Source organism: Vipera ursinii (assembly GCF_947247035.1).
Source record: "Vipera ursinii genome assembly, contig: SUPER_Z_unloc_2, whole genome shotgun sequence".
NCBI classification, from domain to species: domain Eukaryota; kingdom Metazoa; phylum Chordata; class Lepidosauria; order Squamata; family Viperidae; genus Vipera; species Vipera ursinii.
In genome coordinates, this window is record NW_028148448.1 from 18,821 (window position 1) to 46,241 (window position 27,421).

Consider the following 27,421-nt stretch of genomic DNA (forward strand, 5'->3'; position numbering starts at 1 on the left):
GTGGATGTTTGATGGTATTCCAGATATTGTCGCAGGATGGAAGCAGTTCCTAGAAAGGCCGCCTTTTGCAATTGACTAATGGCGAATTTCTCAATATGTTGTTGTTTATTTATTTATTTATTTATTTATTTATTTATTTATTTATTTATTTATTTATTTATTTATTTATCATGAGTAGAGAATAATAGAAAATACTGTTCAGCTCATTTATTTAGAGAATTTGTAACGAAGCCCACTCAACTCTCAAGTGTTAATGAAATTCTGAATTTTCCTCCCAATTGTGGTCACTGAGGACTAGCTTTAAACAGAATTCCTGGATTCAAAGCTGCTCCTGATTTCGGAGTCCAAAGCAGAGCAGCCCAGTCTTGGCAATTAAAACCAGAGAGGAGGGGTCTTTTCTTCCCCCCCCCACCCTCAGCTATTTGGGTTATGGCTGAGACCCTGAAGTGCAAGGCATAAACTTGTCCGGTCCCTCCAAAGCAAGGGGGGGGGCTTTGAGAATTGAGCCACAGGCCTTTCTTTCCCCTCCTTTGATCTCTGCAATCTTTGGACTCTGCTGGCCCCCTCCCCAAATTCCAGGCGATGTTGTTTCCGGTCTCTTGAAGTGCAGGAGACAAAGGGGGGGGGGCAGGGGGTGTGGGAGGGGGCCGGCCAGGGAAATCTTCCTTAAAAGACAGAGGAACAGCAAATTTTATTCCAGGGCTCACAAAAGGCGGGGGGGGGGGGGATGAAAAATTATTATCAAATTTCTGATTTATTCATTTTTTTTGGCTAGCTCAGAAAACCTGATGCCTTTTTAAGAAAATTGTAAGCGGATTCTTTTTGAACCCATCAATTATACGAAATCCTGAATCCCATTTATTGTAAATAAATGCCAATTGCTAAAGGGCCTGAACTGCAATCAGATGACCACAACAGGGAAGCTGCAAAGACAAGTGTCAATCAATGAGGGATTGTAAGTCATGTCTTTCTAAGCAATAATATCCCTGTGTCAGTTTGTGTAACGGAATAAAATGGGAAGAAGTCGTTGTTAAGAAAAAAAATAAAAATTGGACACACTTTGTTATACTTTTATCTTTTTAATGTCAGCCTCGGCTTGCTGAGGCTTTGATCTGAGATGGTGGCATCAAAGACATCCTGCGAGTCCTCGGCTTACGACCACAATGGAGCCAGGACCAGTTGCTAAGTTGCTAAATGGGTTTTGCCTCCTTTTGTGACCTTTCTTGCCTCAGTCGTTAAGTGAATCGCTTCAGTTGTTAAGTGAGTCACACGGCCGTTAAGCAAATCCGGCTTCCCCATGGACTTTGCTTGTCAGAAGTTTGCAAAAGGGGATCATGTGACCCCAGGATGCTGTGACCGTCATAAATACGAGTCAATTGCCAAGTGTCCCAATTTTGATCACATTCACATCAAATAAGGCACTGCAAAGGAGGAAGAAACAGGCACGACAACTTTGCAAAAAAAAAAAAGGAAACGAAGAGGCAGAACGGATATGGGTTAAGTTTCAAAAGAACAGCACAGTCTTAAAATTTTAACTTGCCCAATTTTAATACTTTTAATTATTGTTCTTTTTATAATCTGTAAAAGGCCCAGTCGCCTTGGAGGTTTGCAGAGACATTGAATAAAAAAATATTAAATCATCAAATAAAAGAATTGATCCCAAACAAGAATGCCTCAGTAGATTTTAAAAAAAGAGAGAGGAATTTGCAATTGGGGTGGCACAACTATTGCCGACAATTTACAAGGGTTTTTACAGCCAGCCTTTCTCATCTGGAAGTTTGTACCTTCCCAGTTACACAATTCTCAGGCTTCTGCGCTTTTTCTCCCCAGGATGCAAAGGACCACAATATGCCACTTCAAAGGGGTCGTTGGGGAAGATCAGAGAGGTGGGAGGAAGTGGAGGGGGGGAAGGTGCCATCTGCTCCCCCCACCCAGAAAAGGCCATCAAATTTTATGAGGCCCTTTTGAAGTCCCGAGATGGCTCCAGGAATGAAGACTTGATGCCTCCGGGCTCCCTTCCTCCTTAATGTGGACTAACGGACCAGGTGGCTTTTGCTGAAGACCTATGCTTACAACAGACAATAACAAAGTAGGAAGCAGCCCTGGAGGTCATCTAGTCCAACCCACTGCTCAAGCAAGAGTCCTTATTCCACTCAGGAGAAATGGCTGCTGGTCTCCAGTGTTGGAGAAACCACAATTTCTGGAGGCAAGCAGTTCCACTGGTTAATTGTCCTCACTGTTGGGAAGTTTCTCCTTAATGCTAGGATAGGAACCAGAGTTAGCCACGTGGAAGGACCAACGGCCTAGCCTTATAAGCTGTCGGGAATTGCATGCAGAAAATTGCAACACTGATTTTGATTCTGTGAATTGAAAAATACAAATTTGGGGCATAGGACAAGTTGGGGTGTTTCTCAATATTAGCAATGTTAAGATGAATGGACTTCAACTCCCAGAATCCCCAGGCCAACCATGCTTTAAAATGGGAGGACTTCAACTCCCAGAATCCCCCAGCCAGCATGATTTAAAAGGGGGGGGACTTCAACTCCCAGAATCCCCCAGCCACCATGAAGTAAAAGGGGAGGACTTCAACTCCCAGAATCCCCCACTGGGCATGAAGTAAAAGGGGAGGACTTCCACTCCCAGAATCCCTCAGCCAGCCATGCTTTAAGAGGGGAGGACTTCCACTCCCAGAATCCCCCAGCGGGCATGAAGTAAAAGGGGAGGACTTCAACTCCCAGAATCCCCCAGTGGGCATGATTTAAGAGGGGTGGGCTTCTGGGAATTCAAAGTACTGAGGCAGAGTGCCTTCAGCTTTGGAGGCAGAATCTGAATATTGGGGTCACAGCAGCAACAAGGGAAGAAGGGGCATCCTTGGAGGGGTATCAAATCTGTAAGAGGGTGGGCGGGACCTCATGGATAAGCTCCGCCCCTCTTTGCAGCTTTTTACCTTCATATTAGAGAAGACTGCCTTAATTTCCAATTTGCAGGGTGTCTCATGTGACATCACCGAAGATGAAGGCCAGTAAGACGGTTGGGAAATTGCAAGGACTTTAAACTAGGTTTAGATCAGGCCTAAATCCATCTATCTAGTCTCCATATCAATAGTGGACCACCCTAACCATAATCCTCTGCCTTCCTCCTTCCTCAAGGGATTTCAACACATTTCAAGAGACAATAGGATGCCATTGATACAGGAGTCCTCAACAACCATTTGTTTAGTGACCGTCTGAAAAAAGTGATTTATGACCGTTTTTCACACTTACGACCGTTGTGGCAACCTCGTGGTCATGTGATCAGAATTCAAACTCTTATCAACTGACGTGTATTTACGACGGTCGCACTGTCCCGGGGTCATGTGATTCCATTTTGTGACCCTGACAAGCAAAGACAATGGGGAAGGCAGATTCACTTAACAACCGTGTTACCAGCTTAACAACTGCAGTGATTCACTTACGTGACAAGAAAGATCACAAAATGGGTCAAAACTCATTTAACAACTGTCTTGCTTAGCGGTGGAAATTTTGTGCTCCATCATGATTGTAAGTCAAGTTCAACCTGTACTGGTGGATGGATCCCTCTTTTCACAAACAGAATTGTTTCACCAACTTAAGTTGGTCACATCTTTATAAGCCATCATTCATGGCTTTTTATGAGTTGGACAGTTCAACAACCTGTGGACCTCTGGCTTGTTCTGGAATGGATTTTACACATGTTGTACAACTAAGTTGCCAATTCAGACCTTGCTAAATGGAGATGCAATATTCCCGTGCCACTAGAAAGTTCCTGCGTGTCAAACAATTGTGGGAATCCAACATCTAAAACATCAAATGACTCCACTGCCCAGGATCTGCAGATCTTCATCTTGTCTTTTTACCAGCCTCGCACCGGCTTCCATGTCTCCACAACACGGCCCCCACTATGGACGAAGAAGACGGGGTGCATCGCAGCCGTGGCACACGCCTGTCGTTTGGGTAGAGCAGGGTTCCCCAAGTTGCATAAAACAAAGAGAAAGGCAGAAAAATGAGACAGTTGGAAACACAGCTAGCTGTGTTGACAAACACACTTCCCAGGGTAAAAAAAAAGGCCCAGTGGATGCATTCACACAACCTGAAAAAAAAACTGCTTGGGGTTAGCCTGTGTTAGCGTTGTTTTGTGGCTGAATGTCATGTGAATGCTGCCAGGTTAGTCAGTTTAGGGTTCTGGACATTGTGCAAAGCAGAAAAAACGCTGTGTCAGAATCCAGGTTAAATGGGTTGTGTGAATACGGCCTCGGAAGACACTCGGGAGAGGCTGGACCAGCAGCAAACCTGCACAGATGGGGCCATTGGTTTTTAGATCCAAGCCAGACTTACATGATAAGGAATCAGAGCAAGGAGGCTGCCCAGAGGGAATTTGGCAAAATCCAGCTTCCCGGTCATGGGTTCGATTTTTCCGTGCTCCTGGGTCATCCCCACCAATCTGCAAAGGAAGATCAGAAGCTGCTTTTCCTTCTGGATAGGATCTCTGTGTGACAAATCTCTTCGCCTGAAGACTTGCCATTTCACAGGATCCTAGGATTGGAAGGGACCATAGAGATCATCTAGTCCAACCCACTGGCCCAGGCAGGAGACCCTATACATGTGGTCCTCGACTTACAACAGTTCATTTAAAAAGTGACTTAAGATTGTTTTTCACACTTACAACCGTTGCAGCATCCCCATGGTCACATGATCAAAATTCAGAGGCTTGGCAACGGACTTATTTACGATGGTCGTAGGGCCCTGGGATCATGTGATCCCCTTTTGCGACCTTCTGACAAGCAAAGTCCAGGAGGAAACCAGATTTATTTAACAACTCTGTTACTCACTTAACAACCACAGGGATTCACTTAACAAGTATGGCAGGAAATGTCGTAAAATGGGGCAAACCTCATTTACTGTTTCACTTAGCAACGGAAAGTTTTGGCTCAATTTTGGTCTTAAGTCAAGGACTGCCTGTAGCATTCCGGATTGTCCTTGCTGGAAAATAATGGCGGAGGGAGAAGCCCTCGACAGGCTGCTGTTCTTTAGGGAAAGCGCTGAGGAAGGAGGGCCTGAGGGCCAGAAGGGGGAAGATCTTCTTGGTGGTGGCCCCACCGGATCTGAGCGAGTCTAGCTGCATTAAAGCCCCTCCACTTTTAGGCAGGAACGGAAGGGGTCTCCATCCTCTTCCACGGAGCCCTTGGCCCAGAGTTACTTGAAGGGTGCTTATGTTTTGAATTTTTAAAAAAAATGTATTATATTTTTAATTATCTAGCCCAGGGGTGTCAAACTCAATTTCATGGAGGGCCGCATCAGCATTGCAGTTGCCGTCAAGGGGCCGGGTGGGTATGGCCAGGGTGGGCGTGGCCTACTGGGTGGGCGTGGCTAGAGTGTGTATGGCCTACTGGGTGGGCGTGGCTAGAGTGCGTATGGCCTACTGGGTGGGCGTGGCCAGCTCTACATCGTTCGCATCAAGGGTGCCTATGGGGGCCTGGGCAGGAGTGGGAGAGATCTGGGGGTCTCTGGCGGAAGGAGGGTCTCTGGGCCAGGGCCAAGGCAGTGGGGGCCGTTCCCTCCCTGTTTCCAGGATGGCTTCGCGGGCTATAAATACTTTTTGAAATAGAGAGATGACAGATCAGATGGATGGATAGATAGATAGATAGATAGATAGATAGATAGATAGATAGATAGATTATAGATCATTCATCTATAAGAAATGAGATAGGTAAATGATAGATAATAAATAAATAGAATGAGATAGATTAGATAAATAAATAGATCATTAATCTATAAAAATAAAAGTAAGTTAGAGAAATGATAGGTACTAAAATGAATTGAGGGGTAGATGGACAGATCATTAATATATAATAAATGAAAGAGATAAATGGATGATAGATAATAAATAAACAGATGAGATAGATAACAGCTATAGACAGACAGACAGACAGATGGATGGATGAGAGATGGATGAAGAGAGGAAAGATGATTAGTGTATAATAAATGATTAATATTGAAATAAATAATAAAGATACATAAATGATAGATAATTTAACTGATACATAATGGATAAATGAATAAATATACATAGATGAGATAGATAATAGAAAGAAATGATAGTTAATTGATAAACAAACAGATGAGATATAGATATAGACAAATGATAAAAGATAGAAATGATAATAGATAAATCAAAATAGAAAGACAAAAAAAGATAAATGGCCGTTCAAAATTACAACAGCACTGCACAAAGTGACTAATGACCATTTTTCACACTTACGACTGTTGCAACACCCCACCCCACCCCAGTCACGTGATCAAAATTCAGACGCTTGGCCACTGACTCATATTTACGACGGTCGCCGTGTCCTGGGGTCATGTGATCCCCTTTTGTGACCTTCTGCCAAGCAAAGTCGTTGGGGAAGCCAGATTCACTTAACAACCAGGTTACTCACTTAACCACCTCAGTGATTCACTTAACGACTGTGGCAAGAAAGGTCATTAAAATGGAACTAAGCTGTCTTAATAACTGTCTTGCTTAGCAACAGAAATTTTGAGCTCAGTTGTGGTCATAAGTCGGAGGACTACCTGTAGATAGACAGAAAGATTTGGGAGAGGGACAGACGGACAAATATCTAAATAAGATGACTGAGTTGGGTGCAAAGTAGGGAGGGCTGGGAAGGAAGAACCGGGCACCAGGGAATTCTAGCCTCTTTACTTGAGGTCCGGGTGTCCGTCCACCATGGCAAAGCCCGTTGGGAGCTGGCCCAGGCTGTGCAGACTTAAGCCGGTCCAGCCACAGTCCACCAACAGCTGGTTCCGATGAGGATAGTGACCGATCACTCGCGTCCAGACCCGGACGGCCACGTCCTCCAGCTGGCAGGAGCCAATCAGCGTCTGTTGGACATCTGGAAGGGAAGGAGATCCATTGGGCCACTTGTGGTCTTTTGACCGGCCTACCTGACAGGGTTGTTGTTGCAGAGGGGCGGGAAGGAGGCAAATAGGTAGCCAAAAGGGCAATGCACAAACATACCTCGAGTCATTCTCAACCTTGTGTGAACTTCGTCTTGCACAATTCCTCAGCCAGCATGGGTGGACTTCAACTCCCAGAATTCCCCAGCCAGCATGGGTGAACTTCAACTCCCAGAATTCCCCAGCCAGCATGGGTGGACTTCAACTCCCAGAATTCCCCAGCCAGCATGGGTGGACTTCAACTCCCAGAATTCCCCAGCCAGCATGGGTGGACTTCAACTCCCAGAATTCCCCAGCCAACATGGGTGGACTTCAACTCCCAGAATTCCCCAGCCAGCATGGGTGGACTTCAATCCCAGAATTCTGGGAATTGAAGTCCACCCATCTTCAAGAGTCCAAGATTGAGAAACTTGGCTCTCACTAGTAAAGAAAGGAAGACCTGGGTTTAAATCATCTCCCTCCCCCTTGAACCCAGAGCTCCAGGTATGAATTTGGACCAGCCCCTCCTTTTCGCTTACACGAGACTACCTGGCAAGGGGGTTGTTTGGGGAATAGATTTACATTGCGTCTTCCTCTCAAGGGAGATAGAAGAAATCTATTATTTTATGTTTCAATATTTTATGCTTAAATGTATGTTATGTACATGTTAATGTATTTTGAAGGTAAATGTATATAAATGTATTTTAAGTGGGAATAGGATATTTTACATTTGTATATTATTTTATATATGTATATTCTAGCTATCTCTCTCTCCCTGTGTATCTACATAATTTTATAATTTTTAATGTGTCTGTCTAACTATCTATTCATCCATCCATCCTTCCATCTTTCTCTCTGCATATCTACCATCTATCTTTCGTATGTCTAATCTCTCTCTCTCTCTCTCTCTCTCTCATCTCCATCATCCATACATCTATCCATCCTTGTCTGTATGTCTTATCTATTTGTCTGTCTATCTATCTCCATTATCCATCTCTCTCTCTCTCTCTCTCTATATATATATATATAGATAGATAGATAGATAGATAGATAGATAGATAGATAGATAGATAGATAGATATAATGGTAAAGGTTCCCCTGCACATGCATGCTAGTCGTTTACGACTCTAGGGGCCAGTGCTCATCTCTGTTTCAAAGCCAAAGAGCCAGCGCTTGTCCGAGGATGTCTCCGTGGTCATGTGGCCGGCATGACTACACGCCAAAGGCGCACGGAACGCTGTTACCTTCCCACCGTAGCGGTCCCTATTTTTCTACTTGCATTTTTACGTGCTTTCGAACTGCTAGGTTGGCAGAAGCTGGGACGAGTAACAGGCGCTCACTCTGTTACACGGCACTTGGGATTCGACCCGCCAAACTGCCGACCATCTGATTGACAGGCTCAGCGTCCTAACCCACTGAGCCACCGCGTCCCTTTAAAATATATATCTATATCTATATCTATATCTATATATCTTTCCATCTATTTCCATATCTAGCCATCTATCTAGCCATCTGCCTGTCATCCATCCACCCATCCATCCATCTCTCTCATTCTGTTTATATCTATCACGTATCTATCTATCATTATCCATCTGTCCATATCTATCATCTATCTATGGCTCTATCTATGGCTCTATCTTTTTATTTAACTATCATACAATTTTATCTCCTATCTATCATCTGTTATCTATGTGTCATCTCTCTCTCTCTCCCGCCATTTTGGCTGCAGGGAGGAAGAGGAGCGCGTTCCGAACAATAACCGGCAGGATCTTTGTTGTCATTTTTTTCTTTTTCTTTTCATGGTGGCTTTCTTTTCTCCTGGACCCTCTTTGGAACAAGGCCTGCGGCGAGGAAGCCGACATGTGGAAAGTGTTAGGCTGAACATGTGCATCTGTTTAGGCTGGAAATGCCTGTCGAGCCAGCATGGAGAGCCAGTGGCGTCTGGTGGTTAAGGCACCAGGCTAGAAAGTGGGAGACGGGGAGTTCTAGTCCCGCCTCAGGCCTGAAAGCCGGCTGTGTGACTTTGGGCCAATCACCAGGAGACAGTGAGTTCTAGTCCCGCCTCAGGCCTGAAAGCCGGCTGTGTGGCTTTGGGCCAATCGCCAGGAGACGGTGAGTTCTAGTCCCGCCTCAGGCCTGAAAGCCGGCTGTGTGACTTTGGGCCAATCGCCAGGAGACGGTGAGTTCTAGTCCCGCCTTAGGCAGGAAAGCCGGCAGGGTGAATTTGGTTCAGTCAATCTCTCTCTCAGCCCAGTCCACCTCACAGGATTGTTGTTGTGAGGAAACGAGGAGGAGTGAATGGAAGAAGTGTTGGAGATGTTTGCCACCTTTTAGAAATAATAAAGATACAAATCAAATAATAAAATAAATGAAATATAAAATAAAATACTAAAACAAATAAAATATAAAATAATAAATGAAATATAAAACAAAACGATAAAACAAATAAACTAATAAAACAAATGAAATGTAAAATAAACTAATAACATAAACAAAATATAAAATAAAATATAAAGTAAAGTAAAGTAAAATAAGGCAAACATTATAAAATAAAACACAAAAAAGTATGACGTAAAATATAATGTTACAAAATAGTGCCCAGCTTGCAGCAGGGGGGAAGAGAGGCCATCTTGAAGGCCCCAGAGCAGAGGGGAGGGTCTGTCATCTCGAAGGGCATCACTGGGCATCGTGGGACCCCTTGAGGTCCACAAGACGGCCAGGCCTGTTTCAGGAAGAGTCGTGGGGAGGGGGGGGGGCGTTGTTCAGACGGAAGGGGGGGGGAACCTCTGTTGTTTTCCTTCTGCTTACCATAAAAAACATAATTTCCCGGGTGAACTTCGCTGAGTTTGCCCATGATGGGCACCGGGTGGCTGCAAGAGGGCGTGGAGCCGACGCTGGACTTGGGGCAGGGCACCCCGGCTTCCAGGAGCCTGCGAGAGGGAGCCAAAATGGATTCTCCTAGCATACAGGGTGGTCCTTGACTTACGACCATTCCTTTAGAGACCGTCCAAAGCTGCAGGCCGGCCTCGGAGGGAAGCCGGCCTGGCCAGGATAACATTGGACAGGGATTCTCAGGTGTGGAGAAAATGCTTGCCTTTTGACCGTCAGAAGATGGATGCCTGGCATGTCCTCGGCCCCATTTCAGAGAAAATATTCCACTCTTTCTCTCTCCTACCTTCCTTTTTCCTTCTGCTGGCTGCCACTTCGCTGCCTGCCTTCCCTTCCTTCTTTCTTCTTCCTCCCCTCTCCACCCTCCTTCTTTCTACTTGCTTCCTTTTTCTTTCTTTCCTTTTTTCTTTCTTCCTTCTCTTCCCTCCCTTTCTCTCCTTCCCCCTTTCTCTCCCTCCTCCCCCCTCCTTCCTTCTGTCTTTCTCTCCTTCTCTCCTTTTTCTTTCTCTTTCCTCCCTCCCTCATCACAGGGCTGGACTGGAGGACCTCAAGGCAACCACACAGGCCACCTTATTCTCTCTTTTTGAAGGGGGAAAAAAAAAACTACACCCCCCCCCCTTCTCCTCTGCTTTGCTCCTTCCAATTCATTGCCAGGATATGCAAAACTTTTGCAAAACTTTCCTTTCCCTTCACCTTGTAAGCTAGCTCTAAAACCTCTGCCCCCCCTTTTCTTTCCTCTACGTGCTGCAAATCCGCCCCCCCAGCTTTGTCTGAGCCAGTGGAAGGAGGAGGGGGACCCTGGAAAGGTGGGGGGGGGAAAGAGGGGGGGGACAAATGCCACTAAAGGCCACCTGGACATTGCTGGATCTTTGAAGAGGCAACTTCAAAGGGTCAGAGGCTCACCTGAAATGCAGGGGAAAACCTGGGGGTGGCATGGGGAGGGGGGAATGTGGAAAAAATCCCACCAATAAACATCTTGCCCCCTCCCCAATTCAGCTAAGACATTTACACCAGATAATAAACAAGGATTAGCTTTTATAGCCTTTTAACCGGAATTGGGAATCTCCACTAGACCTTTTCAAACCTGGCCTTTTCTTTTGGGTTAGGGGTGTGTGTGTGTGTCAACAGACATGCATTTTTCCCTGAAGGAAGAGATAACAACAGTCCTCAACGTACAACAATTTGTTTAGTGACCTTTCAAAGTTGCAGTGGAGCTGAAAAAAAAGGGAATTAGGATCGTTTTTTCACACTTAAGACCGTTGCAGCATCCCCGGGGTCAGGTGATCAAAATTAAGACGCTTGGCAACTGACTCGTATTTATGACGGTCGCAGCGCCCCAGGGGTGCCACGTGATCCCCTTTTGTGACCTTCTGACCAGCAAAGTCAAAGGGGGAAGCCGGATTCACTTAACAACCGTGTTAATGGCTTAACCACGGTGGCAAGAAAGATCATAAAATGGGGCAAAACTCACTGAACAAATTTCTTGCTTAGCAACAGGAATTTTGGACTCAATTATGGTTGTAAGTTGAGGACTACTTGTAATGCATGGGGGGAAAAAGGGACAAAAATGTTGCAACCCAAAGACGCAGATGAGGGAGGAGATGAAAACTGGGCCCAAGTTATAACTCTGCAGTGAGTTCTAGTCCTGCCTCAGGTGTGAAAACCAGCTGGGTGACTGGGCCAATCACTGGGAGATGGTGAGTTCTAATCCTGCCTGAGGAACCAAAGCCAGCTGGGTGACTTTGGGACAGTCCCTCTCTCTCTCTGCCCAACCCACCTCACAGGGTTGTTGTTGGGGAGAAAACAAGAGGAAGGAGATATGTTTGTCATCCTGAGTTATTTACAAAAGTAATAAACTGGGATTCAAACAAAGAAACAAATAAATGAATACTCACTGCTCCATAAAGTTCAGGGTCATCTCCGTGGTCCTCTGCGCCACTGACTGGGTTTCCGACACCCCATGGCAACCGTACGAGTTGCCACAATGGGCGTAGATGCCTGCCAGCTCCGTCGCGCCTTCGGAGACGGCCTTGGCGAGGCGCAGAGCGGCAGGATCCGAGGCTTTCACGCCAGCTGCAAAAAAAAAAGCTGATAAAGGGTGCCGATTCCCCACCATACAAGTAATCCTGAATTTACGACCACAACCGGCCTCGAAATTTCTGTTGCGGAGCGAGGTAGTCGTAATGTGAGTTTTGCCCCGTTTTACAACCTTGTTAAGTGAATCCCTGCAGTCGTAAAGTGAGTCACACGGTCGTTCAGTGAATCCGGTTTCGCCATGGACTTTGTTGGTCAGAAGGTCGCAAAAAGGAATCACGTGACCCCAGGATACTGCGACCATCGTAAATTCGAGTCAGTTGCCAAAGCGATCGTAAGTGTGAAAAACAGTCCTAAGTCACTTTTTTCAGTCACTAAATGAACAGTCTTAACTTGAAGACTGCCTGCAATGTTAGTGATGCCTTTTCTCTTCCGCAACCTTGCGCCCTCAGGAAGACCAGAACCATGGGTCCCGTCATACTGGAGGGCAGAGCTTGTGGGAGTTCAAGGCCAGGATGAGGGCCCACCTCAAGTGCTTGAGCTCTTTGAGAAACCTTAAAACTTGAATTTGGGCAAATGGAACCTCCAGTCTCGGGAATAGTCTACCTTAGAATTTCTGAAGATGGGAAAACGGGAGAAAACACAGCAGCCAATTGCAGTCAGGCCCTTGCATGAAGTCTGGTGGGTCACTAGCACCCTGTGTTGCCAGAATCTTTTGGATTCGAACTCATTACTCTTGATTGCACGGGGATGAGATGGAGGGGCTCGCCTTGAGAAGGAAAATGAAGAGGGAGAAGCATAAACTTCCTCAATATGGGTTTGTTCCTTATTTATTTATTTACATATTTGTTTATCACATTTCTACACTTATGTGCTGATTCAGAGTTTCCCAGCCTTGCCAAGTTTAAAATGGGTGGACTTCAATTCCCAGAATTCCTTTGGAAGTTGGTCCTAGTAAAAAGGTCAATTTTTCCACACTTAACAACCCCGTTGCAGCATCCCCTATGGTCACGTGATCAAAATTCGGACGTTTGCCAAACGACTCGTATTTATGACAGTCGCAGCATCCCGGGATCACATGATCCCCCTTTTGCGACAAGGAAAGTTTCAGGGGAAGACAGACTTGCTTAACAACCACATGATTCATTTAATAACTGCAATGATTCGCTTAACAATGTGGCCAAAAATTTTACAAAAGGGGGCAAAACTCCCTTAACAACTCTCCTGCTTAACAACGGAAATTTTGGACCGAATTGTGGTCATAAGTTGAGGACTACATCTATTACCTAAATCTCGGGTTTTTCTACCCAATCTATGTCCTTTATTTTCCACTGTTTATAGACTCTCCTGAAGAATTTGGGGGTCACGACTAGCAGAGAGGAGGAAGAGGAGGCTAAGGGGACACAGCTAGTCCTCGACTTACGACCATTTACTTAATGACCATTTGAACTTAAGACCTCACTGAAAAAAATTGAGTTATGATGAGTCCTCGTACTGATGACCCTTGCAGTGTCTCTGTGGTCATGTGATCAAAATTGGAAACCGGCATGAACTTATGATGGTTGTAATGACCTTTCCAGCTGGCTTCTGGCCAGCAAAGTCAATGGGAGAAACCGGATTCGCTTAACGACTGTGTGATTCACTTAATGGCCACAGGGATTCACTAAACGGCCATGGCAAAAACGGTTGCAAAATTGACCGTATCTCAATTAGCAATTGAATCACTTAGTGACAAAAGGGCTAGTCGATCGTAAGTCGAGGATGGAAATTGTGTGTCCCCCCAGGAGAGCAGGCACCTCGTGCGTTGTCACAGTCAATCTTCAGCCACACTTTCCAGGGCCGTCCCGTCCGCAGGGGCCTCCCTTTCAGCCGCTCCAGGGCTTCTGGACTGTCCACCATCACCTGGAAGGCCTCCAGCTTCTCGGCCAAGGCGGCACAATCGCCCACCTTGTCGAAGGGCAGCGGGTAAGCGTAGAGGATGTCGTCAAAGCCGCCGTCAGCAAAATAGCGGGCCTCGGCCAGCGTGGAAACCACGATCCTCCGCAGGGAGCCCCCCGTCATGAGGCGCCCGCCTTCCCTGCGAGGGAGGCAAAGAACGAAGAATGACTGCAAGGGGGGAAGCGCCCCTTGGGGCTCCCTGAGATGGGTGGAGGAGGAGGAGAAGCAGGAGAAGGAGGAGGAGGAGGAGGAGAAAGAGGAGGAAGACGTCTCATGACCCAGTTAGGTAACATCATCAGTGGTAGAAGGGAGGAGGAGGAGGAGAGGAGGAGGAGGAGGAAGACGTCTCATGACCCAACTAGGGAACACCACCCCCACTTGGCGGAGTTTGTGTAGCGGAGGAGGAGGGCTCTGCAGAGTCCGAGTACCACCGGGGAAGTTCCCCTGCAAGAGAGCCAAGCTGAGCATTGCTGATGAGACCCCCCCACCACTCACAGCGTCTTGTGGGTCTTCATGTGGGGCCTGAGGGCCACCCCCAGCGCTTGGCAACGCTCCTGCATGCGCTGCGCATTCCTCGAGGCTACGTCGAGATCCACCGTAAAGGCCGGAGTCGGCAATTCCGCAACAGGACATCCTTCCCACATGCTCTGCCAAGAGACATAGATGGAAGTCGGGAATCGCCTAAATGGGACGCGCCGGGTTCAAGAAGCTGCTGAAAGGGACTGAGGGCCAAATCCCAGCATCCCAGAGGTGGGAGGGGCCTTAGAGGTCATCTAGTCCAGCTCCCCCCATCCTTTCCGGCTTGGCACACCCGCGGGCAAGAAAAGGGATGGTTCTACCTGACCACCGCTGCTCGTGCGGCCGTTTTGAACGGGCCTCGGCCTGGGGGACCCCTGATTTACTCCAACCCCCTCCTCAGTGCACGCTCCATAGAGCTATGTTCTTCAGCCTGGGGCCGTACGGATCTTGGGGACCCTAGGAAATTTCAAGGGGGCCCCCAAGTAAAAACAATTATAATGGGGTCTTGGGGCACCCAAACAAGTAAGGTGTATTTTACTAAGATCCACTCTTTAATGACCATTTGAAGTCAGAACGGCCCTTATGACTGTTGTCCACATTTAATAGGGCTCTATGGCAGGTCCTTGCACTTATGACCATCGAACCGTCCCTCCTGGTCGCACGATCAAAATTTGTGCTCTTGGAAACGGAATGTATTTACGATGTTTGCAGTGTCCTGGTGAGGGTCACGTAACCCCCTTTTGCAACCTTCTGACCCACAAAGTCAGTGGGGGAAACCGGGTTCACTTAATGACTGATTCAGTTAATGACTGCAATCGTAAACAACCGCGGGCCAAAGGCCGTGAAATTGAATGTGATACACTTAATGAATTCCTTGTTTAGCCAGTCGTAAGTCAAGGCCTACATGTATACTGCAAGTCCCAGTGTTGATGACAGGAAAAGCTCCAGATACTGTCTGGCGTCGGTAATCGAACCCAAGTGGGGGTGGGGAGGCTCAGAGGAGAAAAACAAGGTCACATGGAGAGCCCAGTTAAAAAAATATTTAATAATAGTAATAAGTTGGGAGGGACCTTGGAGGTCATCTAGTCCAACCCCCTGCTAAGGCAGGAAACCCTATACCATTTCAGGCAAATGGCTGTCCAGTCTCTTCTTAAAAATTCCCAGTGTTGGAGCATTCACCGCTTCTGGAGGCAGGTGGTTCCACTGGTTAATTGCTCTAACTGTCAGGAAGTTTCTCCTTAGTTCCAGGTTGCTTCTCTCCTTGATGAGTTTCCATCTGTTGCTTCTTGTCCTGCTTTCAGGTGCTTTGGAGAATAGCTTGACTCCCTCTTCTTTGGGGCCGCCCCTGAGATACTAGAAGGCGGCTATCCTGTCCCCCCTCGTCCTTCTCTTCGTTAAACTACACATACCCAATTCCAGCAACCGTTCCCTATATGTTTTAGATTTCCTTTGGTGGAGCTCCATCCACTTTAATTTAAATTACAGATAGTCCTTGACTTACGACCACAATGGAGTCCAAAATTTCCATTGTTAAATGACTCACCCTATTCTACGACCTTTCTTGTTAAGTGAATCCCTGCACTTGTTAATTTAGCAACATGGTCGTTAAGTGAATCCTGCTTCCCCATTGACTTTGCTTATCAGATTATGTGGCCCCGGGACGCTGCGACCATCATAAATATGAGTCATTTACCAAGTGCCCGAATTTTGATCACATGACCATGGGGCCGCTGCAATGGTCGTAAGTGTGAAGAACTGTCCTAAGTCACTTTTTTTCAGTCACTAAACAAATTGTTGTAAGTTGAGGACCACTTTGCAATGAAAATGCAAAACCAACAGGTTTTCTAGCACAGCTGAGAGATCCTTATTTATTTGACTCCATTTTTTAATGTGTTATTAATAATGTGTTATTTCCATAGTGTTTCACAACCACCCTGTGAGGGAGGACCGAGTGTCAGAGTTCCAGCAGAGATACCTACCACCATAGGGGATCAGATTTCTGAACGGCGGATGTCACTGGATCAATGTCTGTGGAGCAAAATGTTGATGGATTGGTTAGATTTATATCCCAGAGTGGTGTCTATTCCTCTATTGTTTTTTTTCCACAACAACCTTGTGGAGTTGGCCAGGTTGAGAGGAATCCAAAGTTCAGTAGGCAGCTTCTATGACTGACAGAGGGGAAAGCCAGACCCTGGGGCCCATTGCTGTTAGTCCCACAGTGTGGTGCACTGATACACAAAAAAGACGCCTCATATGCCCAAAAATGGAAAAGAAAGGAAACTCCCACAGAAGAAGAAATAGTTAAAATTTTATCCTGCGCTGAAATGGACAGGTTAACCCTAGAGATCAAAAATAAGACAGAATATTATGAAATTTGGCAAAATTTGTACAATTGGTTGGAGTTAAGGAGGATCTCTGAGATGACTATTGTTTGATTGGTTGATAATGTAAGGATTTCTTATTAGCAACTATATCAGGATACAACTGAAAGATATGTAAATATAACGCTGACGACTGAAAGACAGTTTACTAAAAAATTTACAGATGTTATATGTACAGTTTGTTATACCCTGTCCTGTCATAGAATGTATTTTAAGTTTTTGTTATTTTTTTCTGTAACTGTAGCCAGGGAAGTTGAATCATGTCCACTTTTGTTTTTAAATGTACACTTAATAAAATTTTCTAAAAAAAAAAGACACCTCTGGACCCACAAAGGATTGTCGGGACTTCCTTTGCATTAAACCAGGGGGTCTTCAAACGTGGCCCTTTTATGACTGGTGGACTTCAACTCCCAGAATTCCTCAGTCAGCCATTTTGATGAAACTGCAGGCTTGGATCCCGACCAAGGGTCTTCAAACGTGGCCCTTTTATGACTGGTGGACTTCAACTCCCAGAATTCCTCAGTCGGCTATTTTGATGAAACTGCGGGCTCGGATCCAGACCCTCTGGGCTCTTCCAAACTCACGCTGGCTGAGGAATTCTGGAAGTTGAGGTCCACTAGTCATAAAAGGGCCAAGTTTGAAGACCCCTGAATTAAAACAGTGTTTTTCAGCCTGGGCCATTTTAAGATGAGTGGACTTCAAGCCCCAGAATTCCCCAGCAACAAGCACGGATTTCAAGCCCCAGAACTCCCTAGCAAGCATGTACTCCAAAATTCCAGATAGCTTGCGGGCTGTGGAATTCTGGGAGTTGAAGTCCACCTGTTGAAACAAAATGGTCAAAGATTGTTTTTCGAAGATTTTGCCAACCCTCCGCCCCCCTCCCCGGTTTCTTTTGTGCGGAGGGGGCAATTTCCAAAGCTGGCTCGATTTCACATTGCCAATTTGAGGGCGGCCGGTTGCAGATCGTGCATTCCGCAGACATCTTGCAAGCCTTGCAAACTCGGCAATCCCCTCCAGAGTCAAAGCAACGTTTGGATGCGTCCCGGGGAAGGACGCAGGTTTGCACCCCGCATACCTCTCGGGGCGCTGGAAAAAAAGGGGTGCAGCGAGGGTCACTCCGTATGACCATCCGGACCCGGGCAAGTCCAGCTGGGAGGGCGGTCACGTGAGCAAGTAAGCCAGTTCAGCCCTTTTGCACCCTTCAAGGACTGCAAGTTCCAGGGTGCTCAGCCAAGCACGCGCAAGGCATTCTGGAAATTGTAGTTTATTGCATGAGGAAATTGCCGGCTGGACGTCGGAATGAGTGTATTTTGCAAGATAGTGATGCCATAGATAAATTCATACATATATGAATTTATGGAGAGGGAGATATATGGGCACAAACATAATTATAGTAAAATTTTTGCAAAGGTGGTAAATGTGTAAAAATATTGCAGAAAAAACAAACTAAAACGTACTCGGGCACGAAAGAGTTAACAAAGCGGACTTGCGGGGGGGGGAGAGGAAGAGGAGGAGGAGCATTTGGAGGTTGTTGTTTTTTTTCGCCCGCTCGCTCTATTTTCTTGCCTTGCCGGGACTTTAGAACCAAAAAGCTAGTCGGGAGGGGCGGGGCGGGGGAATGCGCATGCCCGTTACGAATAGATGTGTCGGCTTTGCCGCGCGCTCCGATTCCACCCATGGTGCGTTATGTTGGCCAACAGCGCCGCCTGCCGACGAGAGAAGCTGTTTTAGCGGGCAAGTGAGCGATGTGCTTGTTAGTGCGTGGGAAGGGGGTGCTTTTGACCCGCTTTTTTTGGTGCAGTCGAGCTGCTCTTGCATCGGCCTCCTGTGGAGGAGAGGCGGAGAGCCCGCAAGCCCCGTAGGATGAGGGGCAGAGACCCCAAACTGCAGATGCTTTGGAGTTGCAAAAGTTCCCTTTGCAAGGCTTAAAAAGCTGGCAAGCATATTTATTAGATTTATGCCCCGCTTTTCCCCAAAGAGTTCAAGGTGTGTCTAGCCCTTCCTCTGATATTTCCCCATAACAACCCTGCAAGGAAGGCGCGCGCGAGAGGTGGGGCAGAAAGTAACAGAATGACAAGAGTTGGGAGGGACCTTGGAGGTCATCTAGTCCAACCACCCCTGCTCAGGCAGGAAACCTTATACTATTTCAGGCAAATGGCTGTCCAGTCTCTTCTTAAAAACTTCCAGTGTTGGAGCATTCACAGCTTCTGGAGGCAGGTGGTTCCACCTGCTAATTGTTCTCATGGTCAGGAAATTCCTCCTTAGTTCCAGGTTGCTTCTCTCCTTGGTGAGTTTCCATCCGTTGCTTCTTGTCCTTCCTTCTGGCGCTTTGGAGAATAGCTTGATTCCCTCTTCTTTGGGGCCGCCCCTGAGATATTGGAAGGCTGCTATCATGTCACCCCTCACCCTTCTCTTTGTTAAACTATACCCAATTCCTGCAACCATTTTTTTGTATGTTTTAACCCCCAGTCCCTTTGATCATCTTTGTTGCTCCTCTCTACATTTTCTATACTTGTGTCAATATCTTTTTTATATCATGGCGATGAAAACTGGATGCAGTATTCCATTGCATAGAAGAAAGGGAGGGAGGGAGGGAGGGAGGGAGGAGGAACAAGGGGAAGGAAGGAAGGCAGAGGAAAGAAAGAGGAAGGAAGGAAGGAAGGAAGGAAGGAAGGAAGGAAGGAAGGAAGGAAGGAAGGAAGGAAGGAAGAAAATTAATGACTCCCGGGTTCCAGTGCTGGCTGGGGAATTCTGGGAGTTGAAGTCCACTCATCTTAAAGTTGTTGAGGTTGAGAAACACTGCACCACTGAGTGACGAGTTCAAGAGCATACCATAGTAAGCATTTTTCTCTGTGTGGGGAAACTGCTGTCAATTCTTTTGACTTTTTTTTGCAATTATTACAGGAACGAATGGCAAAGCTATTGCTCAATAACCGTTCAGGTTAACAAATCTTTGGCATATTTTATAGTTATAATTTTACATGAGAATAATTAGCTGTTAACCGGTTAATTTTTTTTGCTGAAGGTTTTGTGCATGCCTGTGAGCACACACATGCGCGCACATATATTCATATATAACAAATTCAGTCCTTTCATTTCACAAGTCGTCCTCAACAGCCCCCGACCTTCGCTCCTTCTGGCGCGATCTAAAAACGTATTTATTTGAGCAATCTGACCTGGTTTGATGGGTTAGGGCAGGGGTTTTAATATGTTTTTAATTATTGTTTTAAATTTGGGCATTATATTTAATCGTTTTTTTAACTTTTGTATTCTGTTTTTATATTTATTGCCCTGTACACCGCCCTGAGTCCTTCGGGAAAAGGGCGGTATAAAAATATAATAAATAAATAAATAAATTTTTAACAAATTAGTTAAGATGATGCTCAAAAAAGTCTGATCCTCACACCTCATGACCAGTCCTCACACTTACAACCCAGTGTCTCCAGTCAAAGTTCGTTCCGCTGGAAACAAGTATGTGTTTGTCCTGGGGCCATGTAATTACCATCTGCAACCTGAGTTTGCTTAATGATGAAATGATTCACTTAACAACTTCCTTGCTTAACAATGAAAGCTCAGATTCCAATTACATTGAGCACTGTAGTACCTGAACAGCTATATATATATATTTATTTTTATTTATTTATTTAGTTACATTTATATACCGCCCTTTCCCTGAGGACTCAGGGCGGTTTACAGGGAATTAAAAAATCCAAAATACAAAAATTAAGAACAAATTAAAAAATATTAAATTAACCCTGTAGTCAGTTAAAAAGAACCCCAAATTAAAAATTCCTCCTCAGCCTGGGCCCGAGAGCTCAAAGTGCCAGGTCTTCAGGCCCCGGCGGAATGATCGGAGGTCGGGGCCAGTCCTCAGCTCCACCGGCAGCTGGTTCCAGAGGGCAGGCGCCCCCACTGAGAAGGCCCTGTCCCTGGGTGTCACCCGCCGGCAATCTCTCACCGGCGGAACCCTGAGCAGACCCTCCCTGTGGGAGCGCACTGGACGAAGGGAACTTGATGCTGGCAGCAGGTGTTCCCTCAGATATCCCAGACCCAGGCCATGTAGGGCTTTATAGGTGATAACCAGCACCTGGTTATACACACACACACACACAATTTTTGGGTCAATTGTGGTTGTAAGTCAAGGACTACCAGGGGATGCATGACCACAATGCAGCCAAAAATTTCCGTTGATAAGTGAGACATTTGTAAAGTGAGTTTTGCTCCATTTTTCCTGCGACAATAGTTAAATAAGCCACTGCGGTGGTTAAGTTAGTCACACGGTCATTAAGTGAATCCAGCTTCCCCATTGACTTAGGTCGCAAAAGGGGAATCACATGACACCCTGGGACACTGCGACCGTCATAAATATGAGTCAGTTGCCAGGCATCTGAAGTTTGATCACGTGACCACATGGGACCTCTGCAACGGTCAGTCCTAAGTGTGAAAAACGGTCCTAATTCACTTTTTTCACTGCTGCTGTAACTTTGATCACTAGGCGTAAGTTGAGGACTACCTGTATAATCAGTAAAATTAACATTAAAATAAGTTAACTCAGCCTTGGGGGGAACACCCCGATTTCATACCTGCCTTCTTTTTGTGTTTCTACCCCTAACTGGAACCACAACCAAAGTGTCACACACAACAGCCAACAACTACACAATGTCGCCTTTTTTAGCCGTTTATTTAAAGTCGGGTGAACAGGAATATCCTCCATTGGTGAGGCAAAACCAGTAAAATTCAAGGCAAGCAGTCCCATTCAAGTTTAAGGCATATTTTTATTTTTCGAAATTTAAAAAATTCAGATTGTGCTTTTCATTTTTCTGGAAGAAAAAAAAAAGACGCAAGGCAGTGCAGGCTAAGGGGGATTTATCCTGCCCCACAGGCCTTTTAAAACCAGACCCCCTTTTCCAACACCCTCCTGGGAGAGCACCAGCAACATCCAGAAAGTTTGCAATCCCGTCCTTACTCGCAGGTAACTCAGTTTGCAAGGGGAGCTTTTAAACGCCCCACGGTTGCTGCAGATCTGCGCCTCCTGTATAATTTATTTATTGCAAAATACAGATTTCCCCTTTCTCTTTAAAAACAGGCAAGAAAAATTGAGCAACCAACGGCCGTACTTAAACCGAGAAGGCTGGCCTGGGACAATGGCTCACATCGAAGTGGAGCATGGATCTTTGTCCTCTTTGAGGGTCCTCGGTCCTGGATCAGGGCAAAATAGAGGTTTCTGGGGTGGGGTGGGGGGGTGACATAAAAGCAACCCCTGTTCCTATAACTCCAATACTTAAAGCAAAATTGGACGCTTGAAAACGGGTGGACTTCAACTCCCAGAATGCCCCAGCCAGCCTGCTGGCTGGGGCATTCTGGGAGTTGAAAGCCGCCCGTCTTCAAGCTCAGTGAGAAAAATTGTCTGGAAGCATTTTTTGCAACTGAGTTTTGCTTGCGTGCCAATCCGAAATATGTTTAATTCCAGAGAATGCGTCTCTCTCTTTCTTTAAAAATATTCATTGCAACAGAGAGAAATGTATGGGCCTAGAGAATTCGGTTCTCTCTTTTCTCTTTCTCCACTTCCACTGTGCCAGAAATGATTGTGTACTACTACTACTAACCACCACAAGATAGACTGTGCAAAACACGCACGTGGAAAGGACACCTCAGCGCATCGCCCTGTGCCGACAGACACGAGGACCCTGTTTCGCCAATCCCCACAACAGTTCAGCCCTAAAATTTGCGCTAAATAAACCCGCCCCGCTAAGATTCTCTCGAACAAACCAGCCCAACCATCTTAGAAATTTCAGAACCGCAGCAGTCATCATCGTAAGACAGACAACAGTGACAAAACATCAGTGTTAAATTTCACGCGGGTCAAAGGACATATCCACCCTGAGCCTCGGGGTGCCTTTTCGTGGAGTTGGAAAACTCTGAAAATTAACACCTCTGCCTCTTTTAAATACAAATAATAATAATAATTATTATTAAAACCGGTAGAAAAAATTTGGAACGCTGATATTCGTAAAAGTTACAAAAGAGGTTTTTGTACACTGAAAAAGGAGTCGACACAACAGGAAAGTTTGGGGGAGAAAACAACCTGAAAGACACTTAATTTTCTCCAAAGTGAAAATATTGCACTTGGTGGAAATTGGTCTTCTTTTGAGAGAGAGAGTGAAGACCTGGAGTGGGTAGCAGGTTAGAAAACAGATTTAAGAACAATTTCAACCTTGTAGACAATTGTGGAGCAATTGAAGATCTTGTCTTGGTTTTGGGAGATCCATAGTGTTGGACACACATTCTGGCTGGGGACGGTTGGATTTGTAGTCTCCTAGAGAATGCTTACCTGGGGAAGAAAAAGAGAAAACGAGAGAGGTGGAAAGAACATGGTAAAAGATTTGTAATCTGGACTCAGTTTCCCTCTACATAAGGGCAGGCGTGTGAGTGGGCCAGAAAGGTGGGGGGAGGAAACACCCATCTTGAATTTCCTACTGAAGCGTTCTCAACCTTGGCAACTTGGAAGATGTGCGGACTTCATCTCCTATAATTCCCCAGCGAGCAGACTTTAAATTGGGAGGACTTCAACTCCCAGAATTCCTTGGCCAGGATGCTTCAAGAGGGGTGGACTCCAAGAATTCTGGGAGTTGAAGTTCACACGTCTTCTCAAGGTTGAGAAACCCTGTTCTAACGCTTCAATTTGTGGTGCTATAACATCCCAAGAAATATCTTGAGCCAGCTTCTGCCAATTTCTCCTCTTCCTAAAAGGAAGATGAACCAACAAACCAACAGTAGAATGATTAAGAGCAGGATAAAAATCACGGAAGCTCAGAGATAAAACAATGGAACTGCTTTCTAGGGGCAACTGAAGACAGAAGATCCTCAGTGGTGCGCCTGGAGGACAAAGTATGTTCTCCGTTAGGAAGAAGACCACAACTAAAGGCGAAGGAAGCCACGTGAGGATGGAGATGGGAACCGGTTCTTCTCCAGGACATTCAGCTTCGTCAACATGCTTTGTGTAGCCACAGAAGCGGGCCAGAGGGATAATCCAGACATGAGTGGATGAAGGATCACCTTGTTCCAGGCCAACAGGTTGAACGTGTGAAAGCAGAGGTGCCCTCTCTTTCAGGGGCGCAGCTTCCTTCAACCACGTGGGCGAAGAGATGGAACGGCTTTCTCAAGAAGGCTGGTAGTTGCACAGCTGTGGAGCAATGGAGGACCTTGTCTTGGTTTGGAGAGATCTTCAGGACCACTGCAAGGAACGGGAAGGTCGGACGGAGCTGATGTTCTCCTTCCCATGTGGAATCTGCTCCGATTTGTCTTGGTGGTGAAACTTGTGGTATCTCAGAATCTTCTTCCTCCCCCATCTTCTCCGTGCAGAAGATCAGAAGTGCAGATATCAACAGGTGCTTAAGAGGAAGATGGTGCCCATATCCATAAAACTTGTAAAGGATGGAGGAGAGAGTCACTGTTTCCACCAGGAAGACCTTGGGCATCTTAGGGAGTGTCTATTGAGTGGATTTTCTGAAAGTGAGGAGCGAAGAGGACAACTGGCTCACGGTACCATCCTCCACGCCAAGGCTCCTTGTCTCGGACACACGGAATCATAAGGCCCCAAGGCAGGATTGGATATAACCCACGGGCACCAAGGTTGTCTTTTATTGCTAGTGAAGGTACGCGGGACATGGGGTTGGAAACAGCTGGCCCCCAACGAATGAATGTCTGGGCTTCCCATATCCCCAGTGGTCAACTGTCCAAGGAAGGTTTCCAACACCAAGCCACCAGGGGGCACCAGACCTGTGGGGGAAGCTCACTTTTTTCATACCGTACGAGATTAGAATTCAGCTCCTGCCTCATCTCTGGCATAAGGTTTATGGGTTGCCCTGCCCTTTCCACCTTTCTTGGTTCCAACTTGAGGATCAAGAGCTCCTGATCTCACTATTCCTGACTTCCCTTTAAAGCTTTCTTCAGAGTTCAAGAGAACCTCTTGCCCACCAGGACAGGAAAGCAACGGGTGTCCGCTTGGGTTGCAGGTGTTCTGCGTAGTGCAACTAACGTCTCCTTAAGGCCACCACCAAGAGACCACCCGCATTTTTAAGGTTGGGACGTCTATTGCTTCACTTGTGACCCTCCCACCCCCCCCGACTCTAACACACAGCGGGCGGGGGAGCAAAGACAGTCTGGCAGCCCTCCCCCCCCATTCCTCCTTCGCTCAATCTCTCCAGTGTAAGACAATGAATACAAACATTTGACGTTTCAAGCTCTGCAGGAATCAACAGTAATATAGCATCAATCGGTGGGGAACAGCTGAATGGACTCGGGGAAACCACACACACACACACACACACACACACACACACACACACACACACACACATAGAACCCAGATTGTTCTGCTGCATGCACTGCATTCAGGAGCCTGCTCCAAATGTGTGCAGGTGCTCACTCCTGGGGAGTTGCCGCAGGTTATCCCTACGGCCGCAAGGATCCCCTAGCTGCGCGCAATGAGAGAATCGGGCAGCAGCCGTGGTGGACCTTCCCTTGGGAGAACCTGGGGTCCACTGTGGCAGAGGGGTGACTACAAGGCAACGGGAAATTAAAAACGAGGCCTCTATTTGGACTCCGTCGGATGATATTCTGTCTCGCCCGAAGACACCTGGGAGATACGCCTTGTCGAGCGCCACAGACGCCGGTGGAACTGGCCCGTCCGCACCTGGAGAATGAGAAGAGAGGTGGGCAAAGGAGGGTCCAGATCCTCAGAGCTTCTCAGGGTCTGCTCGACCAAGACAGGGTCAGAGAGAACCAGGATAATTTTGACCGTTGTGGACTTCTAAGGTTGTGTGGACAGCGGTCTCTGTCATGTCCAGCTGGCATGATGAACAGCTGGAGATGAAAGAGTTGCTGTCTAGAAGGTTCCCCAAGTGGGAGGCCGGTCTAGGAGGTGGAATTGGGAAGACTATGGTTGCCACAGAACATAAGAATCATAGGTTTGGGAAAGACCTTGGAGGTCTTCTAGTCCAACCCCCATTCAAGCAGGAAACCTTCCTCCTCCTCAGAATAATGTTGGAAGGGACCTCGGAGGTCTTCTAGTCCAACCCCTGCTCAGGCAGGAAACCCTCCTCCTCCTCCTCCTTTTTTTCCTCAGAATAACAGAGTTGGGAGGGGCCTTAGAGGTCTTCTAGTCCAACCCCCTGCTCAGGCAGGACACCTTATGCAATCCTGGACAGATGGCTGTCCAGTTCTTGTTGGGCACCTCTAGTGATGGAGCACCCACGTGGATGAGTACTTTAAATGAGATGGGGTGACTCACATCTCTCCCAGGTTTGTGCTCTTACGGCCCCCAAATCTTGTCTCTAGGGGAATTAGGCTGGGGGGGCAGAGGGGCTGATCCTCACCTCTGAAGGCTGTCCTGCACCGACCACGATCAGCTTCCCGTCTTCCAGACCCACCAAGATGTGGCTCTTCTCTTTCGTCACGGAGACGCTGTGGATGGGGACCTTCATGATCAACGAAGGAATGGCGGGCTGCAGGCTGGCAGGAGAGAAAATGGAGTGGAACCACCAAGGGAATTGTGGGACAGATTTCCCAGCCTGCCACATTTTTGCTTATGAAAATTACAATTATTACCCTGGCCATCTCCTCTGGCCTCTCCCTGACAGACGGTCCTTGACTTACAACCAAAGTGGAACCCAAAATTTCCGTCGCTACGTTGCTAAGAGAGTTTTGCCCCATTTTACGACTGTTCTTGCCATAGTTGTTAAGTGAATCCCTACAGCTGTTCAGTTAGTAACACCGTTGTTAAGTGAATCCGGCTTCTCACAGTCACAAAAGGGGATCACGTGACCCCAGGACACGGCAACCGTCATCAGTACATGTCAGTTTCCAAGCATTCTGAAATTTGATCAGCGGCCACAGGGAATGTGACAAGTGTGGTGTGAAAAACAGTCATAAGATTCTTTTAAGTGCTGTTGTAACTTAGGACAGCCACTAAATGAATGGTTGTCAGTCAAGGACCACCTGTGTGGCTGAAACAAGGAAATCTTGGTCAGATCAAATCAGGAATAAGGTCTCCAAAGAGAAGAACAGTTTCTGAAAGAGGGTGGTTAGGCTGTTTTTGTGACGGGTTGTGCCCACGACTGGGGAGCTGGTGTGATGGACGTTTCACAGGTATGACTGAGTACAAGGATGGGTGTGAGACAAGAGGCCGCACACATCAGAACCGGATCATGAAAAGAAGAATAGCTACTCCGTAGAATCTCCCGCTTAGGGTGAGAATAGCAAAAGTTTAGTCTGGCAAGATTCTGTGTGTTGGGTGTGAGCAAACAAAGAATTTGGCTGGATTGTGGGTTCCTTGGTGCTCTATGAGCCTGGTGGTTTAACGCAGATGTGACCAAACTGAAATGGCTGCCAGAAAACAAGCAAGCTCAGTGAGCACCAAGGAGGCCACAGAAAGAGAAACCCAGATAAGCGTGGATTAACACAAGACAAACAATTAAGCAGAAAGCAATACTCTAATTCAGGGGTTCCCAATGTATGGTCTGCGGCCCGGTATGGGCTGTGGTTTGTTGGCCACTGGGCCCTGGGAATAGCTGGCGAGTCCCACCCCACTCGCGGCTAGCACTGCCGTACGGGCACTAGCGGCCCCATTTGCGCATGTGTGGGGATGCTAGTACTGCCACCAATGTCACGTGGGCGCCAGCAGCCCATTTGCGCATGCACGCACGGAGCCAC

The 27,421-nt window shown here is 46.7% G+C and overlaps 2 protein-coding genes across 4 annotated transcripts; both read right to left on the reverse strand.

Moving 5' to 3' along the window:
* Positions 1-1,066: 1,066 nt before the first annotated feature.
* LOC310650499 (D-serine dehydratase-like) lies at positions 1,067-17,898 on the reverse strand. The gene is made up of 9 exons (XM_083380056.1): positions 17,784-17,898; positions 16,307-16,355; positions 14,304-14,455; positions 13,667-13,947; positions 11,732-11,909; positions 9,756-9,877; positions 6,715-6,904; positions 4,353-4,458; positions 1,067-3,960 (listed from the first exon to the last, which is right to left on the reverse strand). The coding sequence occupies exons 2-9, from the start codon at positions 16,310-16,312 to the stop codon at positions 3,871-3,873; spliced, it is 1,125 nt and encodes a 374-aa protein (XP_083236182.1). The 5' UTR covers positions 16,313-16,355; positions 17,784-17,898; the 3' UTR covers positions 1,067-3,870.
* A 3,472-nt stretch (positions 17,899-21,370) lies between these two features.
* On the reverse strand, positions 21,371-27,392 carry NBEAL2 (neurobeachin like 2). Of its 3 annotated transcripts, none has more exons than XR_014494381.1 (3): positions 26,086-26,677; positions 23,765-25,403; positions 21,371-23,039 (listed from the first exon to the last, which is right to left on the reverse strand). XR_014494381.1 is itself a non-coding variant. In XM_083380058.1 (3 exons), the coding sequence occupies exons 1-3, from the start codon at positions 26,287-26,289 to the stop codon at positions 23,025-23,027; spliced, it is 276 nt and encodes a 91-aa protein (XP_083236184.1). In that variant the 5' UTR covers positions 26,290-27,392; the 3' UTR covers positions 21,371-23,024. The 3 variants fall into 3 exon arrangements, 2 of the variants coding, with proteins under 2 accessions (XP_083236184.1, XP_083236183.1); XM_083380058.1 differs by having other exon boundaries at positions 25,347-25,403; positions 26,086-27,392; XM_083380057.1 differs by having other exon boundaries at positions 21,371-25,403; positions 26,086-27,380.
* Positions 27,393-27,421: the final 29 nt, after the last annotated feature.

Coding starts and splice junctions, on each gene's coding strand:
- LOC310650499 (XM_083380056.1), bottom strand. Junction 11,910..13,666: donor TGACTGTGACAACGCACGAG/GTGCCTGCTCTC, acceptor TTTTTTTTGCAG/CTGGCGTGAAAGCCTCGGAT. Junction 3,961..4,352: donor TTGCTCTGATTCCTTATCAT/GTAAGTCTGGCT, acceptor CCCAAACGACAG/GCGTGTGCCACGGCTGCGAT.
- NBEAL2 (XM_083380057.1), bottom strand. CDS start 26,289: ATGTGGCAGGCTGGGAAATCTGTCCCACAATTCCCTTGGTGGTTCCAC. Junction 25,404..26,085: donor GTGCAGGACAGCCTTCAGAG/GTGAGGATCAGC, acceptor CTCATTCTCCAG/GTGCGGACGGGCCAGTTCCA.